Source organism: Perissodus microlepis, chromosome 10 (genome assembly GCF_051167445.1).
Source record: "Perissodus microlepis isolate ML-2025 ecotype Zambia chromosome 10, ASM5116744v1, whole genome shotgun sequence".
NCBI lineage: Eukaryota > Metazoa > Chordata > Actinopteri > Cichliformes > Cichlidae > Perissodus > Perissodus microlepis.
The window spans coordinates 12,099,114-12,119,648 of record NC_140470.1 but is presented as its reverse complement, the minus strand read 5'-3'; the positions used below and the strand labels follow the sequence as shown (position 1 = coordinate 12,119,648).

General features: G+C 38.8%; 3 protein-coding genes across 4 annotated transcripts; 2 read left to right on the top strand and 1 right to left on the bottom strand.

Annotated features, from left to right (window-relative positions):
* The first annotated feature begins 1,175 nt into the window (after nt 1-1,175).
* Nucleotides 1,176-4,188, top strand: LOC146378907 (transmembrane 4 L6 family member 5-like). The gene is made up of 5 exons (XM_084942060.1): nt 1,176-1,578; nt 1,792-1,857; nt 2,702-2,841; nt 2,933-3,153; nt 3,271-4,188. Exons 1-4 carry the CDS (start codon nt 1,402-1,404, stop codon nt 3,123-3,125), a joined length of 576 nt encoding a protein of 191 aa, XP_084798186.1. The 5' UTR covers nt 1,176-1,401; the 3' UTR covers nt 3,126-3,153; nt 3,271-4,188.
* Nucleotides 4,189-6,861: 2,673 nt separating this feature from the next.
* On the top strand, nt 6,862-13,775 carry LOC146378906 (transmembrane 4 L6 family member 4-like). The gene is made up of 4 exons (XM_084942058.1): nt 6,862-7,142; nt 7,502-7,567; nt 12,960-13,099; nt 13,184-13,775. The coding sequence occupies exons 1-4, from the start codon at nt 6,966-6,968 to the stop codon at nt 13,380-13,382; spliced, it is 582 nt and encodes a 193-aa protein (XP_084798184.1). The 5' UTR covers nt 6,862-6,965; the 3' UTR covers nt 13,383-13,775.
* Nucleotides 13,776-13,842: 67 nt separating this feature from the next.
* On the bottom strand, nt 13,843-19,922 carry slc25a15b (solute carrier family 25 member 15b). 2 transcript variants are annotated; one of them, XM_084942056.1, is made up of 7 exons: nt 19,512-19,922; nt 17,897-17,987; nt 17,301-17,559; nt 17,074-17,211; nt 16,757-16,932; nt 15,745-15,903; nt 13,843-15,617 (listed from the first exon to the last, which is right to left on the bottom strand). In XM_084942056.1, exons 2-7 carry the CDS (start codon nt 17,949-17,951, stop codon nt 15,496-15,498), a joined length of 909 nt encoding a protein of 302 aa, XP_084798182.1. In that variant the 5' UTR covers nt 17,952-17,987; nt 19,512-19,922; the 3' UTR covers nt 13,843-15,495. The 2 variants fall into 2 exon arrangements, with proteins under 2 accessions (XP_084798182.1, XP_084798183.1); XM_084942057.1 differs by having other exon boundaries at nt 19,591-19,921.
* Nucleotides 19,923-20,535: the final 613 nt, after the last annotated feature.

Below are 20,535 nucleotides of genomic sequence, written 5' to 3'. Positions count from 1 at the left end.
AAACACCACTCATAGCAGAGAAACACAGACAAGTGGTCTAGTCATATTCAACACTCTGAGAATATTAAGCCATCTCTAAAAACCATTACTAAGCAAATATAGTTCAAAGAATAGGATCTCATCACAAATGACCAAGCCTGAGACTAATGAAATCACAGACTTCCTCCAAAGGCAAGTCCAAAGAGACAACTAGCCAAATTTTTCTATGCAAGTGGAAGACGCAGAGCACTAAGTGAAACCTTACGAAGTGATACAAACAAGCGTTTACGTAACTTACTTCAAAATCTTACAAGGTCAAGATTACTTTGCAGACGAGCCCCATTTGCCCTGCGTCTATCTTTTTCATGTAACTGGTGGTTAGAGCTGTCCCAAATTTAGAAGCAGAACACCTGAGCAGTTCAGACTCAGGTACACTATAAAAAGCCCAGAATATCTCTTTTTCTGCTCCTCTCTTCTTCGTGGATGCTCGTTGACTGACTCATACACCATCTATTCATCCAGACATACACTGATATGCTGACAACCATTCACACTATTTTTTGGTATCAGTATTTTATTTTAACCTCCGAAGACCTGAACTCTCCCACGGCATGCATTTTTGATTTCTCTTTGATATTTGGGCATATTGGGGCCCAATGAATGTAAAAACAATGAATTACCAGATTTTTTTTTTTTTTTTTTTTACCTGATTTTTGTTTCTAAGAAAAATGAGAGCCACATATGAGGATATTCATTTAAAATTTCAATAGAATAGTAGCAGTATAACGTCCTCGTAAGTGGATCTCAGGCCTTGTAGAGCAAAATTGAGTATTTTGGTCTAAATAACCCAAAATGTGACGTCCATATATGTGGACACCAGGTCCTAGGAGGTTAAGCCATTTTTGGTATCGTTAGCCTAAGTCTATGTGTGGGCTCCATATTTCTTGTCACATACTCTGAGCTGGGTTCTGACATATAAACATGTGTCTCACACTAATCTAGTTGTGCATTCAAACAATGTACAAGAAACTTTCTTGTATTTAATCCCAATAAGCATTTTGGAACTCTGACCATGCAGCTTATTTCTCAGCAGTGACATGCTCGGCACCAACATGTGTCAATAAGGGGACCAGTGTGTAGTTATAAAGTTGACCAAACAACGTCGTTATCTAATCATGCCAGCGAGTGAACAACACAAGGCTTGTGTCTCTATAATTCCACAGGGTGAGTCACACATGCTTCCGCAGCCTATCCCATATCTTTTTTGTCACTGGTTTTCACTACACCTCCCACATCCTAACCTCCCTCCCACTGGCTACTTTTTCTTCCCCAGTCACATTTAAGTGGAGCCTCTTTCAACAAGCAAGAATCATCTGAGCTCAAACTTTGCTATCAAGTTAGTAACTTTCTCCATCTGCAGACATGTGCACTGGAAAATGTTCCCGTTTTATTGCTGTTGCTCTGTACCCACTAGTAGTCATATCTATCATCTGTAACATCGTGCTGTTCTTCCCTGATGGGGACGTCACTTATGCCAAAGACGGACATATTACCGAGGAGGTGAAATACATGGGGGGACTCATTGGAGGGGGTGTAATGGTGAGTGGTCTTTTTTATTTTTCAGTCTGTGGCAGAAATTAAACATTTTTATTCTGTATATTTGCAAGGTTCAAAAGTCAGAATGCACTTGGTGGGCTTTGCTTCTCAAAACAAGAATGAAGGCTCATGTTTGCATGTTTACAGAGTCTTTTAAATATTCCACTAATATCCGACTGAATATTATGTCCTATCACCTCCTTTGTCCTTCTACAGGTGTTGCTACCAGCATTGTACATTCATTTAACTGGTAAACAGGGTTGCTGTGGAAATCGCTGTGGGGTGAGTCAGACATGAGTACAGTAAGATGTTGCAAGTGGTCGATTAGGGAGGCTTGATTAAGTTCAATGATTAATGCATCATATGCAATCTTCACTGAAAGGAGATTTGAACTCTGCAAATTGTCAGTAAATAGTTAAAAATAACATCAGTAAGATCAGTGGAAATACAAATAGCTATTGACCTGAAATGTTAAAGTATATGCCACAAGGTCACTCCAATGTGTGTCATACAAACTGGCCCAAAGTAATGATTATTTTATAAAAATTCCTTGTATAGTTCAATCTTTATTTTCTCCACTTTTGTACTGAGGCTAAATTCAAGTGAAGCCAAAAAAAAGAAGCCAAATTCGCTGCAATTTGCAAGCCACAACAGCATGTCTTTTTAGGTTCCTAATTTACTTAGATGTCATCCTAATTTAATTAGACATCATGTTGTTTGCAGAGTCTCCTTTCTTGATCTCGAGAGAATGTTTAAAGGTTGAAGACACAGGAAAAGGCTCACTGAAATGTTTTTGGACTTAGTGGTACAGAAATGCATTTTAATAAAAAACAAAACTTCAAACGTACAGCGAAGGCCTTTTTGTTGATAGAGTTAAGCTATGATTACATTGTAAAAATTAAGCCTGCAACAGAAATAGAAAAGGTGACTTAACACAATACCAGCAAACCTGTTTTTGGTATGTTTGGTTCAGCCTGTACTTAAACTTAAGGTGATCTGTAGTCTATGAGAAAACTAAACAGAGTGCTTGTCCCTCCCTAAATGTTTCATTTATCAACAGGGGGGAGTTGTGTCTTTAAACTGTATCATGATTGCATTTGACCTTTATCATTTACTCTCTCTGCAGATGTTCTTATCAATTGCATTTGCTGCAGTGGGTGTTGCTGGAGGCCTGTACAGTTTAATTGTTGCAGCACTTGGTTTGCAGAATGGGCCTCTCTGCAAAACTGTACTGATCTGGACAACGCCTTTTAAAGAACTCACAGGGTAAAAAAAAAAGCACAGGAGTGACTTCCTCATGACACTTTTGATATGTTTCTTAATTCTTAGTCATTTATAAATCTCCTGTCTTGCACAGTGACAACAACTACCTGAAGAACGATAAATTGTGGAGCTTATGCACAGAGCCCAAGAACATTGTGCAGTTTAACCTTGGACTGTTCGGCACTCTGCTGGCCACAAGCTGCCTGCAGGTGATTCTCTGTGCCATACAGATGATCAACGGGCTCTTCGGCTGTCTGTGTGGAACCTGCAACAAAGAAGTGCTTTGAAACCAAGTTTGCCTTAAAAGAATAATAGGTAAAAATAATTACATCTCAAATGATTTGCTTCTCAGATTTATATGGAGAGACTTAACTTACAGACTTAACTTCTCTTATCTGTATACTTATTATTTATTCATTCCTTAATCTACAGACACTGAGAGTTCCTGACAATTGATGGGCACCCCCTGCTGGATGAATGAGGATAAACCTCTTGTCTACATCTGCATAAAACATTCTCTTTGATTTTTTACTATTTAAAAAAGAAGAAGAACTTTTTTGTATTTCATGCTTCACATATTGCAGAAAATTTTAATTTACTGTTGTGCAATCTTTTTTTTAGTAATAATAAATCCACGACATTAGAAATGAGTTATGCTAATTATATGGCCAGTTTTATATAATCTGGCTTGAAACATTGCAGCTAAAGTTTTACTATTGCATTTTGTTGTTTTTTTTAAAAAATTCTAAAAAGTATATCTTTTGAATAATTGTGTTTTACACCATTGATAGGTTTTAGTGGCTATTACTAATATTACATTAGTAGTGTACTATATTACTAATATCTTATTATAATTAATGTAATAACCTTCAGAGCAAAATAAAATACATGACAAATGCCTTTTTATTATTATAATAAATACCAGCCTTGATATACAAATATTAAAGTGTTATCTCAAATTGTTAGCCAGTCTTAGATAAAATGACACATAATCAGGCAGTTTTGGTTTCACTGACGTACATGAATAAATAAATAAAAAGGTTACACAAGAATTGAAAAAGATTAATGTTGGGGACTGGAGAATCACAGCAGAGAGTGGAGTGCAATGTGGCAAGCAGAATTTATGGGCAGAACTCTCCAAGCAAGCCAAGATGTGATCCCAAACTGAGGTGGACACATAGCTGCCAATGATTCCATAATGAAAATATTATTTTAGTTGCTACACCAGGTTTTATGTAAGTTAAAATTAAATAGCATATGCCACTTTACTATTTTTACATAGTCTTTAAGCAATGACCTACAAGTGGCGCATGTGAAGTGGATTGTTATGATTTTCAAACACCACCAGAGGGCGCTTTCATAAGAATTCTCCTCTCGAGGAGGGTAAGTAGACTAACATTTGAATTGCATTCATTTCAATTCAATTTTATTTATATAGCCCCAAATCATAACAACAGTCCCCTAATGGTTGTCATGACCACTGATCAACAACCATGACAAACTGCACATTAATGATCAAGGAACTGATCTCACAGTCCATTGTTCTTTTAGTTAGCTAGTTTCAGTCATTGTACAAATGTACTGTTTATAAGATTGGAGAAACCTACAGTCAGCTGAGACTAAAGAAGTCACTTGGATGAGTGACGAAACGTTTCTCCCACTGAACACGCTACATCCAGATTCAAATTTTGGAAGAAACTTCCACCAGAACCAGGTTCAGGGAAGGGCAGCCATCTGCTGTGACTGTCTGGGGTTGAGAGGAGGGAGAAAGTCTATTTTCTCTATAAAGAATGTTACAGTGTGGTTTAGAATTGTAATGTGGACATGCTTAACCATAATGCACAGCCCCACATTGGATGAAAATCAAACACAACTCCCCTCCATGAATCGCCACCTTATCAAGGAGAGGTTTGTGTCCCTCAGTGAGCCCAGGAGCGATGTTGTTCAGGGCAGTTTCCCCCTATTAGGGTTTCCCATGGGAGATTACCTGGCCCCTCACCTATGATTAAAGAGAAAATTGAATTAGAGAAAAATTAGCACCTCCAAGTCCGAGACCGTGGTTCTCAGCCAGAAGAGAGTGGAGTGCCCACTCTGGGATAGGGACCAGCTACTGGCCCAAGTGGAGGAGTTAGGAATCCCAGGGTGTTGTTCACAAGTGAACGCAAGAATGACAGATGGATCGGGGCGGCGTTTACAGTGAGGAGAATGCTGTACTGATCTGTGTCCCCCTGGTTGAGAGGAGGTGGCTGTGGTGAGGGAAGCCTGGACTTCTCTGCTGAAACTGCTGCCCCAGAGACCAAAACCCAGATAAGTGACAGAAAATGGATGGATGGCAAACACAACGTATCAACACAAATACCTCTGCCAACTGTGACTAACAGTGGAGGAGGGGTGATGATTTTTTTTTTACTGCCACATGGACTTTGGCACCTTGCGATTATCAAGTCGGCCATTAACTAATAATAATGGATTGGATTTATACAGCGCTTTTCAAGGCACCCAAAGCGCTTTACAATGCCACTATTCATTCACTCTCACATTCACACACTGGGCTAGCTGTGGCTAGAAAGTTGTAGCCACAGCTGCCCTGGGGCAGACTGACAGAAGCGAGGCTGCCATATCGCGCCATCGGCCCCTCTGGCCAACACCAGTAGGCGGTAGGGTAAAGTGTCTTGCCCAAGGACACAACGACCAGGACAGAGAGCCCAGGGATCGAACCGGCAACCTTCCGGTTACAGATGCGCTTCCCTGAGCCACGGTCGTCCTCTGTATACCAAAGTATTCTAGAGTCAAACGTGAGGCCATCTGTCTGCCCGCTAACGCTCGGCTGAAACCGAGTCATGCAACAGGGCTATTATTCCAAGCATGCCAGCAAAAAAGAAAAAGAATTGAGGTGTTGGAAAAGTTATTAGCCTTAAAAAAAGAGTTGTGCATAAATAAATGCCTGTAAACATCAATAAGCTAAAGAAGAGTGGCTCCTCTTTACAATAATATTGTGAGAGACTGATAAAGTCATTTGGAAAATAACAGTTTTTCAGATTCCTGTAAAAAACTAGGGAATGCTTAGTTTTCTTAGCAGGTATGCAGTGTACCTGGTGTACTAATTGAAATTTACTGACAGAAACATCCAAACCGAGACACATCTATAGTTTGATGACATTGTAAAGCAGTGTAGTCGTTGTCTTCATTAGTTTTTTTATGATAAGTCATCAAAAGTAACACAGGGAGAAATCCTGTTTACAGATGGGGACTTCATCACTTCACATACCAATATATTGTGCATTAATATGATTTTATGTATTTCTGATGCTTCTCTTCTGCTTCTAAAAAGAATAATCAGTCAAAATGCAATCTAGGACACACAAACATTACTGTTCTTCAGGTGAGGGAGGTAACTCCAGAGCTTATAATTACAACTTTTACGAGGGTTAAGTAGCCTGATTCACTCTATGTGTTGTTTGGAGGATTCTTTTTGGGCAGGAGGCGCTCTTCTTATTCTCTTTCATTTTATATTTCAGCTCGCCAGAATGTTTGATGAGTGTTTAACCAAGCACAAAGTGACCGTGCCAGTGACATATTGATCTTTCTTCCACTTTGTGTGTTGCTATAGCAGCAGCAAAGCAAAGTCCAGCTGTGCTTTGATCATACAATACAGCATATCCCCAGGATGTCTTACACTGGTTTTAAATTTCTCTCTGACACTAATAATCTTGGCTGTTTTACATTCCAACAACATACAAGAAACACAGTTGTATTTAATCCTAAAACAGTCTTGGAGGTGTGATCACTCAGCTCGTTAGTTGTGGCATCATTAGTACCACCATGTGTCACTAAGGTGACCAACAGAAATTAACAGAAATTTGGGGTTATCTTATCATGCCGACTCCAACTGTCGAACAGAGCAAGCATGAGTCAGACACACCTCCGCAGCCTGTCCCAGACCCTTTTTTCCTTTGCTATTGCCCTGTCACCACACCTCCCACACCCTAACCTCCCTCCCACTTATCAATTTATCTTCCCAGTATGAATCCCCAGTCACTTTGGAGTGGAGCCTCTTTCTATAAAGGGCGATTAGCATCTGAGCGCAAACTTTGCCACCAAGTTAGTAACTTTCTCCATCTGCAGACATGTGCACTGGAAAATGTTCCCGCTGCATTGCTATTACTCTGTACCCACTAGTAGTCATATCTATCATCTGTAACATCGTGCTGTTCTTCCCTGATGGGGACGTCACCTATGACAAAGACGGACATATTACCGAGGAGGTGAAATACATGGGGGGACTCATTGGAGGGGGCATACTGGTGAGTGGTCATCTGTTTTTCAGTGTTTTACTAAAGGATAGAGCTGATTTCTTTTATGAAAATTTGGAGTCTCAGAAAAAAATATACACTTACATATACAGTCTAAAACTGTGCGCATATCTAAATTGAATCCATGCGTTTTCTGAGAATTAGTTTAGTGTTTAAAGATTTGTTTCAGTGTGTTTGACACTCGCATGAGAATCATCTAAACTGAGCAGGGTGCAAAAGTCAGAATTCATTGGTGCGAACTGTTTCTTAAAACATGAATGAAGGCTCATGTTTACATGTTTACAGAGTCTTTTATTCCACTAACGACAGACTGAATATTATGTCCTATCACCTCCTTTGTCCTTCTACAGGTGTTGCTACCAGCACTGTACATTCATTTAACTGGTAAAGAGGGTTGCTATGGAAATCGCTGTGGGGTGAGTCAGACATGAGCACAGTAAGATGCTTCAGGTTAGACAGGCTTGATTAAGTTTAATGATTAACACATTAAATGTAAAGCATCAATATGCATATACACACACGTCTCGACTGAAAGGAGATTTGAATCCTGTAAATGTCAGGAAAAGTGTTTGGACTCCCACTCTTACTGCAACTTATGTGGATCATTCCTGGGATTTGGTACAGTTTGAGTCATTGTGACTAAAATAATGTATTTTGAATAAAAATGGGTCAATGCTATACGGCTGCAGCAATGAGTAATTTGAAAAACTCGATCATAAAAACATGTTTCTAGCATCCAAAACAGGAGCGCTTTTTTTTTTGTAATCGCCATAAAACCTCTACTGGGTCAATACAACTTGATGTAGGGCTGTTAGGTTGGATATTTAATTATTATTAACATTAATTATTAACATCTACACCATCATAACATCTTATTTTAAGCAGCACAAAATTTTTCATGAACCCACAGGGCAAACTTCACAATGCTGACATGCTCACTTTTGTTCAGAACAACTACCACACGCTCCTTTAAAGGCGTACAGACACAAACTCACTCATTCACTTAAACACTCAGATTAAAAAAAGGAAAGGCACAAAAATAAATACACATGAACACACACACACAAAATCTACTTCATCAGGCGATACAACACTGTCAGACCTTTTTTTGCCTTTGAAAGCCTTTCAAGAAGACACATTATAGGTCATTTTACTTTATGGCCTGGTTTAAATTGTAAGTATACCTTTATTTTATTTTACTTTACTATACTTGAGATCATTTAATTATTTTTGCATTAAGAAATGTTTTTCTTTACAAATTTCTTTAAAAAAAATTACATGTGAATACTATGGGAAGGTTTAATTTTTTGAAATTTTATTTATTTAAATTATTAAAAATGTTGCAATTTCTAAAATGGAAAATGAGCAGTTCATTTTAAGATGCCTCTGTTTTCTCTTTTGAATATTTATTATTGCTCATTAATAAGACTATTCTTAAAATCAAAAATTCTAAAATTCCCAGATCTGGTTCATTTTCTCACTGCACAAATTATATATAAAGCAATAAATAACCTGCTTCCTGACAATATTCTAAAAATGTTTTCTAAAAGGGAACGGGGATACAATTTGAGGGGGGAATTAAATTTAAAACATCCTCGTATCCGTACAACATTAAAAAGTTTTTGCATCTCTGTGTGTGGAGTGAAGCTGTGGAACAGACTAAGTAAAGATATGAAGCAATGTCCAAGCATGGCGCAGTTTAAAAAGCGGTTTAAGGATATGGTTTTTACAGGGTACAGGGAAAAGGTAGAGATTTGATAGGGTGTTCTCGTCTAATATTTTCATGTGTGTGCGGGTGCACGGGTATGTTGGTATGGGTATATATATATATTTGTAGGTTGTGTATCCTTGAGGTGTTAATGGGGTTATTGAAAATGTGTATATGTGCGTATGTGTATATACGTAGGTATGGATAGATAGAAACATATACAGGGAGTGCAGAATTATTAGGCAAATGAGTATTTTGTCCACATCATCCTCTTCATGCATGTTGTCTTACTCCAAGCTGTATAGGCTCGAAAGCCTACTACCAATTAAGCATATTAGGTGATGTGCATCTCTGTAATGAGAAGGGGTGTGGTCTAATGACATCAACACCCTATATCAGGTGTGCATAATTATTAGGCAACTTCCTTTCCTTTGGCAAAATGGGTCAAAAGAAGGACTTGACAGGCACAGAAAAGTCAAAAATAGTGAGATATCTTGCAGAGGGATGCAGCAGTCTCAAAATTGCAAAGCTTCTGATGCGTGATCATCGAACAATCAGGCGTTTCATTCAAAATAGTCAACAGGGTCGCAAGAAGCGTGTGGAAAAACCAAGGCGCAAAATAACTGCCCATGAACTGAGAAAAGTCAAGCGTGCAGCTGCCAAGATGCCACTTGCCACCAGTTTGGCCATATTTCAGAGCTGCAACATCACTGGAGTGCCCAAAAGCACAAGGTGTGCAATACTCAGAGACATGGCCAAGGTAAGAAAGGCTGAAAGACGACCACCACTGAACAAGACACACAAGCTGAAACGTCAAGACTGGGCCAAGAAATATCTCAAGACTGATTTTTCTAAGGTTTTATGGACTGATGAAACGAGAGTGAGTCTTGATGGGCCAGATGGATGGGCCCGTGGCTGGATTGGTAAAGGGCAGAGAGCTCCAGTCCGACTCAGATGCCAGCAAGGTGGAGGTGGAGTACTGGTTTGGGCTGGTATCATCAAAGATGAGCTTGTGGGGCCTTTTCGGGTTGAGGATGGAGTCAAGCTCAACTCCCAGTCCTACTGCCAGTTTCTGGAAGACACCTTCTTCAAGCAGTGGTACAGGAAGAAGTCTGCATCCTTCAAGAAAAACATGATTTTCATGCAGGACAATGCTCCATCACACGCGTCCAAGTACTCCACAGCGTGGCTGGCAAGAAAGGGTATAAAAGAAGAAAAACTAATGACATGGCCTCCTTGTTCACCTGATCTGAACCCCATTGAGAACCTGTGGTCCATCATCAAATGTGAGATTTACAAGGAGGGAAAACAGTACACCTCTCTGAACAGTGTCTGGGAGGCTGTGGTTGCTGCTGCACGCAATGTTGATGGTGAACAGATCAAAACACTGACAGAATCCATGGATGGCAGGCTTTTGAGTGTCCTTGCAAAGAAAGGTGGCTATATTGGTCGCTGATTTGTTTTTGTTTTGGTTTTGAATGTCAGAAATGTATATTTGTGTATGTGGAGATGTTTTATTGGTGTCACTGGTAAAAATAAATAATAGAAATGGGTATATATTTGTTTTTTGTTAAGTTGCCTAATAATTATGCACAGTAATAGTCACCTGCACACACAGATATCCCCCTAAAATAGCTAAAACTGAAAACAAACTAAAAACTACTTCCAAAAACATTCAGCTTTGATATTAATGAGTTTTTTGGGTTCATTGAGAACATGGTTGTTGTTCAATAATAAAATTATTCCTCAAAAATACAACTTGCCTAATAATTCTGCACTCCCTGTATGTATATATATATAAAAAAAAAAATACACATGACATATAATTCTCTTACATTATTCACCCCACTCTACCGCATAATACAATTATATGAATCCCAAATTACCTATTTTTTTTACAATGATCACTGATGATTTTATTACAAGTATCCTAAAAAAGCCATGACCCGAATCATCTCTGTTCAAGTTTCGTTACCCATGTAAGTTAGAAAAGTTGACATTTTTCATTTCTGTTGCTTTGCCTTACTTATAATAATCTACACCCAATGTTGTTTTTCTCTTATTATAAATTATATTTTATCATTTTATATTTGTAACGCTGAAAATCTTAACAAGTTGTGTCTCTGAATTCCCTGCAGCCTCCCTTATGCATATGCAGATATTTACTTAACATAATATGTTTATTTCATTTAAAGATTATTATATGTAGACTTTTGGTACCAAACCCCAAACCCAGTAGTAATTGTCCATATACAACCTGTTTAAATGGAAAATAGCTGAAGTGAAAAGATACAATTTCACTTCATGAAATTAAAAATGTTCTTTATTTTTGTCATTGCTAAGACTGTGAAAACAAATTAAAACTGCAAGTTCTCACTGGTTTGGTACAGGATATGTTACCTGTGTTTTTTTGTTTGTTTGTTTTGTTTTTCAAAATTAACTAAACGAAATAAAACAATATTACAAATATCTCAATGGATTGTTAAATGGAGTAAATAGACAAAAAGGAAAAATCAGAACACTGGACCAAATTTATTTTTATTATAAAAGATATTGATTGAAACTACATCATATTTCAAAATGCATAATGCCTTTTCTTTGATAATACTTTGTGTTAATAAACACACTCTTTAAATATATTTGCAGAGTAAAGTCATAGACATCTAAGCTCTCAGAAAATGTAAATATGAAAGTGATTGTACATTTAAAACACTTATAGAGATGTGATATTTGACGCACATCGCGTGTGGAGAATTAAGACAAAATTGTTATATCATAATATCCTGAGGCTGACCAGTTTTCTAATATTTGAACAAGTCCAGTTTCAGCTGAGCTACTTTTTTAGATGATCTTACTGTCTTGACACTGAATGGACTGATCCATGTAATTCAATTCAGTTTTATTTATATAGCACCAAATCACAACAACAGTCACCTCAAGGCGCTTTATATTGTAAGGTAGACCCTACAACAACAAACACACAGAAAAACCCAACAGGGAAAAACTCCCTTTTAACAGGAAGAAACCTCCGGCAGAGCCAGGCTCAGGGAGGAGTGGCCATCTTCTGCGACTGGTTGAGAGATTTTAATATTATAATAGACTAACACATTTTATTAATAGATTTGAATAAAATCAAAACTTAAAGTAGTCCTGTTAATGAACCGTTGTTTCTAAAGTTAAGCTACGATTACACTGTGAAATGTGAGTCTGCTACAGAAATTAAAAAGGTGACCTAACACAGCACCAACCAGTAGCACCTGAGTTAGCTTGTTCTCTGGGTAATATTTACATTTAAGGGAAACAGTATTGTATTTTCTATATATTCATATTGTTTTCTTTGCACATTAAAAACAAGTGAAAAGTCCAAGCCTTTGTCATCTGCCTTGTTACAAGCTTTTTTTTTAGATAATTTTGACTATATTATTTTTAATCTGGTTAGATTACAAGTGTAGCATTCATTTCATTAAAATTTTTAGCAATAAATATTAATTGAAAACGTTTTTGATCACTAGTTTTGTTCCGTTCACGAACATGGACATGTATTCAACTTGTTATGTATTTATACGATTACTATCACTGTGACCTGTGACCTGAAGGAGAGGTCAGAGGTCAAACATGAAATATTTTAAATCTTTATACTGTATTTTCTATATGCTGACAATACACAGCACAATTGTAAGAAAGGTGGTTTCTAAATTATAAAGGTTTCCCCTAATTTTCAGCCAATAAAACATTAAGTCAACCTTGTAGACCTTAAAGCCAAATTTTAATGGATTGCTAACATGACCTGACGCTAGGTTTTATCAGAATTCATTTCAAACCTTTTAAGGTATCATGTTTACATACAGAGTGAAATAAACACTAGCAAAAAACTCTGTGGAGGGAGTAACAGACCTGTTTTAGTATGTTTAGTTTGGCTTGTAGTTAATCTTGATGAATCTACAGTTTATGGGAAAAGCAAACACTGAAAGAAAAATGTCACCAGATGCTTAGTGAGCACCTACAACTACCCATTTATTTATCAACAGGATGGAAAAAAAAATGTGTCTTTAAACTGTATCATGATTGCATTTGACCTTTATCATTTACTCTCTCTGCAGATGTTCTTATCAATTGCATTTGCTGCAGTGGGTGTTGCAGGAGGCCTGTACAGTATAATTGTTGCAGTACTTGGCTTGCAGAATGGGCCTCTCTGCAAAACCGGACTGGTCTGGACAACGCCTTTTAAAGAACTCACAGGGTAAAGCACAGGAGTGACTTCCTCGTGACACATTTCATACGTTTCTCAACTCTTAGTCATTTATAATTCTCCTCTCTTGCACAGTGACAGCCACTACCTGACGGACAAGACATTATGGAGCTTATGCACAGAGCCTAAGAACATTGTGGAGTTCAACCTTGGACTGTTCGGCACTCTGCTGGCCACAAGCTGCCTGCAGGTGATCCTCTGTGCCATACAGATGATCAACGGGCTCTTCGGCTGTCTGTGTGGAACCTGCAATAAGGAAGCTCAGATCGCCTAAAAAATTTATAAAAGGTAAAAATGATTTACTTCTCAGATTTATGTAGAGACAATTCAGACTTCACCTCTCCTCTCTGGATTATTATGTGGTTATTTTTTTTATGTATTCATTAATTCACATAAACTGAGAGTTTGACAGTTGATGGGCGCCCCCTGCTGGATGAATGACGATAAACTTCATGTCTGCATCTGCATAAAACATTCTCTTTGAAGTTGCACTGTTTAATAAAATAACTTTTTATGTATTTAATGCTTCATATATTAACAGAAAACTTAAAATTATTGTTGTGCGTTTTAATATTTAACAGTAGAAATGATTTACACCAATTAGATGGCCAGTTTTAGATAATCTGGTTTAAAACGCTGCAGCTACAGTTTCAGTACTGCATTTTGTTGTATGTGACGTTTGAATAATTGTGCTTTACAGTCAAAGTAATAAAGTAATTACAGTCAGAGGAAAATAAAATAAATCTTACTTTTAATGTAAGCTGCATTAGTACAATAAATATCAGGTTTGATGTACAAACAGTTCACCATCTTTTGTTAGCATTTCCAGGATAAAATATCTACACTTCTGAATAAAACTGAAGAGAACAGGATTGAGAATTCTGAACTGCAAACTCAGCATTGAAAGGGGAAAAATATGGGAAATGGCACATAATCAGGCAAAGGTTACACAAGAAAAAAAAAGATTAATGCTGGGTCTCAACATACTGAAGAATCACAGCACGGAGTGGAGTACAGTAAGGCAACCACGACAAAGAAAAATCAGCCTATGATTTAAAACATATCGATGTTCCTTTTGAAAGCAGCAGAATTTATGAGCAGAACTACCCATACAGACAAACCCAGGTGAGATCCCAAATTAAGGTGTCCACATAGCTGCCAATGATTCTATAATGAGTTAATGAAATTTAAAAATAGTTAATAAAATTTAAAAATAGTTAATAAAATTTAATGAAATGGCATATGCCACTTTACTATCTTTAACATAGTCATAGTAAGTTTTGCCCTAAATATAATCTCAAAACCTAAAGGAGCTGTTTTATTCATGTCTCTGCACAACTTGACGAGACAGGAATGTATTTGTGCCTTCAAGTAGTGCAGGTGGAGTGGATAAGAGCCCCGAGCGTTGCTTGTATGACCACAGGGGGCTTTCACAACAACTCTCCTCTTTAACTGGGTAACCGATCCCATGTGAAAGAATCGTTACATGTGACGATAACCTTGTTGAGGTAGAGGTAAAATAAACGGAAGAGAAAACTGGCAGTACCTTGTAAAGAGGCTGTTTGCTCAATACTGTGCTATACTTAGACATTTTATTAGGTACACCTTGCAAATTCCTGCTAGTAAAATCCCAGCAGATCAGCAGTTTCTGAAATACTCCAACAACCACGCCGTGTTCACACTTACCAAAATCATGCGTCTTCTGATGCGCAGTTTGAACTATGAATGTGATTCGCTGGGCACGATCTGATATCGTCGTGTTGGTGTTGTTCCCAGATCATCATACTAAATGTTGTTCCAGGATCAACATTGCAAGTGACCAATCAGAATGTTGTGACGTCATACTTTTGCGACTTCGGGAAAAACCGCCGTAAAACAAACAACTGTACTTAAACTGCGAGAAACCGCCTCTGTCCTCCGATCAACGGACCCTGACCCTAACCCTTTAATAAACGGTAAGCAGAACTGATATTGTCCTTGCAACATTGGAATTTCATAAATGCACGAATGGCTTGGCGCGCAAAACAATAACGTCACAACAATGTGATTGGTCACTTGCAATGTTGAACCTGGAACAACATTTTCATGATGATCTGGGAACAACACCAACACGACGACATCAGATCATCCGATTGGCTGGTTTATGAGCAGCAGAACAGGTGTACCTAACAAAGTGGCCGAAGTATTAAAAAAACTAAAACTAAAAATTCTTCTATGTAAGAACCAGAGTAATACTGTGATGCAAACGCTGCGTCAAAAGCGAGTTGCTTCAGTCTCAAAGGAGATGGAGTGTGGCAGTTTTCAGAGCCCACGTATAAGGTCATATGGCTATAATATTTCACTTTCAGTTCGCCGTTTCTTCATTTGTGTTAAGGATGTGGACCGTTTTAGCTGTCAAACTGCCTCATCATGAGCTTCCGGCTGGCCTCGTAACCCAGAAACAGAGCTCCATTAGCAGGGAAGGTGCGGATCATGGTGGGGGTAAGACCAGAGTAGAGCGCCCTCACACCTAAACACAAGAAACAGCTGAGCTTACAGTGTGAAAACTGAAACTGCTGAAAGCTTTAGTCTTTTACACCAAGACTGCTTTTCTAAACATGTTATAGAAAATACTATAAAACCCTTCATCTGCTTACCTTCAGTGCGAGTGATGGTCATGAAGGTCTTGAAAAAGCCCGCCTGTTTTCCCGTCATAGACATGACTTGAATACGAGATTTGACGCAATCCATAGGGTAGACCACCAACCACAGACACGCCCCTCCAAAACCGCCGCTGAACACAATTGGAGCCACACCTCCAAAATACACAGCATATTAAATATTAAAGTTCCTGACAGTACAATAAAAAAACAGAACGCTTGCTTTGAAGGGCTGCCAGGAGAAAACGTGCTCTATCTAAAAAGATCATAGGTTATCAAAAATGCATCTGAATGAACTACGTCTGGACCAATAGGAGGAGACCAAAGTCGACCAACGTCATAACAACTGTCAAGCACGGTGGAGGAGGGGTGATGATTTGGGCTTAATATACCGCCACATGACCTAGGTAGGTTGCAGTCATTAAGTCAACCATTAACTCCTCTGTATATGAAAATATTATAGATTCAAATGTGAAGCAATCGAAACAGAGTCATGTAACAGGACCGTTTTTCCAAGCATGCCAGCAAATGTACAACAGAAAGCTGAAAAAGAAAAGGTTATTCCAGCAGCCACAGTCAAATGTTGTACCTGCTGTAACTGAGCATGCAGCCTACTCTGTTTGACTTGCAACACCTTTAACATGTATGCACCAAGCAGGTATGCAGTTTACATGGTGTACTAATGGAAATGTACTGAGAGAAATATCCTAACAGAGACATATTTGTAGTTTGATGACACTGAAAGGAGGGTAGTAGTTAGCTTCATCACTTCCGTCAATATATCGAAGGTGACATAGGCAGAAATCTCGTTCACAGATGTGGACCGGATTAAAATTTTCTTCACTTCACAAGTCAAATATAAGCACATTATATTATAAGAAGTAACATTTAATAACATATGTAAGTTAATAAAGTATATAATTTGTGTCTACTCTTTTTTCACTTTATTTAACATCCACATTTTACCAGAACACCTTTTAATAACATAGGGAAACATTTACAGCAGTACCTATGTCATCCTTGCCACATTTCATGTAGTCTGCAAAAGTTGTGCGGCAGAGTTCGTAGGCACCGAAGAAGCAGAAGTAACCGGGGACCTCTCTGGCTATAGTGGTGGTCAGACCCTGGAAGAAGCCCAGTGGTCCCTCATTCCTTATGATGAATCTCACCACTGACCACACAGTGCTTCAGACAGAGCAGAGGGAACGGTTGCTCAGTACACGAGACACTAAAATAGCTTTTTAGTAGATGAATATTTAAAAACAACTGCTCATTAACAAACTGCGCTTGAGAAACACCCGCCCTACTGTTAGGCTATTTACTTACTTCTGGCTACTGGCAATCTTGCCTGATGATGCCATTTCATGCATGGCTTGTAGTCGGCACTTGACAAGCTCAGTGGGGCAGAGCACCAGCGATGAGAAGATGGACGCTACTGAGCCAGCACAGGCTTTCTGCACGTCACTAACAAAGACAGAAAGACCAGCAGGCGGTTAGAGATCAGACACACACAAACTCAGGGCTGGCTTTGTGCTAACATAAAGAACAGCTACCTCAGCACAGCCTCGCTGTGCAGGCCGGCTGTGAAGCGGATGACCTGCTGACAGAAGCCGTAACTCATGAAGAGCACGGCGTTCTCGGCGATATTGGCCATCAGCGCCGGACTAGTGCCCTGGTAGAGCCCACGCAGGCCCACTTGTTTGTAGGTAGACATGAAGCAGTGGATGAAACCGCGGTACAGCTTAGGAAAGGTCTGCATTTTGACCTTTACTGTGTCTAGAGGCTGCCCGCTGAAGACGCACGCAGCTCCCCCTGGCGAGGACGAAAGTACAAAAACAGTAAATAACAGATGTGAATCGGCACATATAGAGAGTTACTACAGGAAAGGCAAACTTTTGACAAAAGCCAGCCAATATGTGCCGAGAAGAGATTAGTATCATAGCGGGCTCGGGCGAGAAACAGAAACACTGAAACAAATGAGCCAGAAAAAGATAGGAGTCATCAAAACATCCTTCAGTCTGACATAGGTGGTGAGGTTTTGTCAGCACTAAACAGCAACAGGATTACTTCATAGACATTAAAGAGTGCATGTGCACGTTTATGTTGGCTACTGTAGAAAGAGTTTTAAGTGACAGGCTACTGCATTTACCTGTGGCTCCTGCAGAGAGATCAATGATGGCCTGGACTACTGGATGTGGAGCCATGGTAGTTCAGAAAAGGTCTCCCCTCCTCTCAGCTACCTGGGAAAAAATAGAAACCTATAAATGGTGTGTTTTAGTAAAAAATATAATCAGTTCATTGTTCCCCTGTTCCCCTCACACTGTAATTATGTGTGGATTAGATCCCCCGGAGAGAAAAGAGCACCTGGGTTCATTACTACTACACTAAATTAGTTGTAATTTCAACCAGAACTGCTCAAAATGTGAAAATAAATAAAATGTGAAGACGCTGGTAGACCTTTCTATGAGCTTGCATGTTAAAAATAGGGCACAAATGATCCGATTTTGCACTTTGGGGTGTAAAATAAAACTTTTTCCCACCCAAAACTCCTATACAGCTATAAAGATGCATATCTGACGGTATGTTTAAAAGGTAAAATCCTTCTCAAAGTCCTTCTGTGGTGTGTGGTTATAAAGAACCTGTGATTTGAAAAACTCGATGCCAAAACAGTCAAACAGTACTCTCTTCTACCAAGCCAGCTAACAATATTTATGCATTGATTTAACATCTTTTACACCTGGGACATAAAACAATGCAAAGTGAAAGAAATATTCAGTTTGTCTGTAGACTGTTAGACGATATCAAGCAATAAAACAAAGCCCATAATTGCACAACTGCAAACTTCAGTGCTACATAGGCATTCCTTTTCTAAACTCCAAATGATCTTCTTCTCCACGCTGTGCGCATGTACTTTATCCCTCCTTCACTACGTCCACGAGTTTCCTCTAAGGTCTTCTTTCCTTCCCGCTTGGTTACTCTATATTCAACATCCTTTGTCTGGCATGTCCTTGGAACACATCCAAATCATTTCAACCTTGTCCTACTAACTTTATTTAATTTCCTTCTATAACTTGACGACTATAAGTATTATCCACGAAGGAAATTATTGACCACTAGAATCAATGACCAGAAAAGTCAAGGTTAGATTAGCTTGGTTGGTTTGCCATGGTTCACTGGCACCAAAAGTGTCCTGCTTGGGTTGCAGCTCTCTTACAGCACTGCCATCCCTTCTGCATTTGAGTTAGAGTTAAAACATAGTGCTTGTTCAACAAAACCATTACGTTTGAATTAAGAAAAGCGCAAAAAAGTGGATCCTGTGGAGAGGAAAAGCAGACTTTACCTGCTGTTTACCAAAAGCAAGTTCAGTCCTGTCTTTTAAGCCTTGTGTGGTCTCGATGCGTGCCAATCTAAAACCTCAGAGCGCATTTATAACTAAATGAGTGGTTCACAGCTGCCCTCTCTGCTACTAAACTATCTATTCCCACTTTTAAGGACACGGTGGTGACCCTTCCCCAGCTGATGAAACATGACTCCAACGTTACTGTCATTGGCCTATCTCAGCTCACACGTCACCAGCAGAGGCTGGTAAATGTTATTTTTGTGGCATAAATTAAACATCTGTTTTCCCCCGCTTCTTTAAAACAAAATGACACATGTATGCTGTATGCCACGGGTAGAGCCAAAAGTCCAACAGGCATGAGAGATAACTTAGGTTGTTAACATCAATAAAATCCAACACGCTGAAATTATCAAAAGAAACTTACTGCTTTGATGACCTTACAGCGTGGGTTCACTCTGAGAGCTGAACAGATAGACGGAGTACGGTCATTTCAGAATACAAACCTTACTGGAGAGCTTCGAGGTAAACTCTGTAGGTGAGGTTAACTTGGGAGTCTATGTGTCAGACATACGTTAATTCAGGGAGCTGCTAACCAAAGCTAACATCATGCTAATTTACTCCAGCAGGCCACCGTTCAACGTTGATCTATCTCATTTGCAGCGCCTGTCCTCATTGTCTGCACTATGATCGATGCATTGCTCATCAACGATCCTGGGAGGTGATGAGGAGAGTACAGAGGTTGCGTCATTGGAGGAGAAAATGAAAAGTTGAGAGCGCCCTCTCTGCTCTAAATTCCAGGGACGAAACTTGCCGTCACCAAACGACTCTGCTCAGAAAATTAGCAGTCTTACTAAGCAGAATTTGCAAATTCTGTATTGTAATTTGACTTTTTAAAAATTACATTGTAGCGTTACATGGTTATTATATAGTCGTAAATGTTAAATAGATGTCAAGATGCAGAAGCCGTCAGTGATACTTAGTGGTCCTCTTAGTTTTCTCGGGATCTTTGACACGGAGCCGCATGGCACAAGAAGAACCGGTAAAGCTTCCGGTTCACATGCTTTCGTGTTTTTCAAAATAAACTTAAACACCCCATCGAGTTGCTGAGTATTGAAGAAATAGTTTTTTGGTTTTATTTCTGTATATGATGAAATTATTTTTGTATTATTATTTTTGTATACGAAAATATTAAAACATCCATCATTTCTCCGTATTTTTCTTCCAGTGAGCCAGAGTTTCTTGTATTTTTGGAATGGTTCTTGAGCAATACTTCACCAGGCTTTCTCAAGGTCTGTCAAAGTTTTGTTTTCAAGCAAGCAAAAGCAATAAGGGATAAACCAGTGTTGTGTAACAGCCAACTTAGGAAAGAACCGATTTTAATTTGTTTCTTTAGGTACTTTGATACTTTCAGACTGTCGTTGAAACTTATCATTTGTTCTCCTTTCATT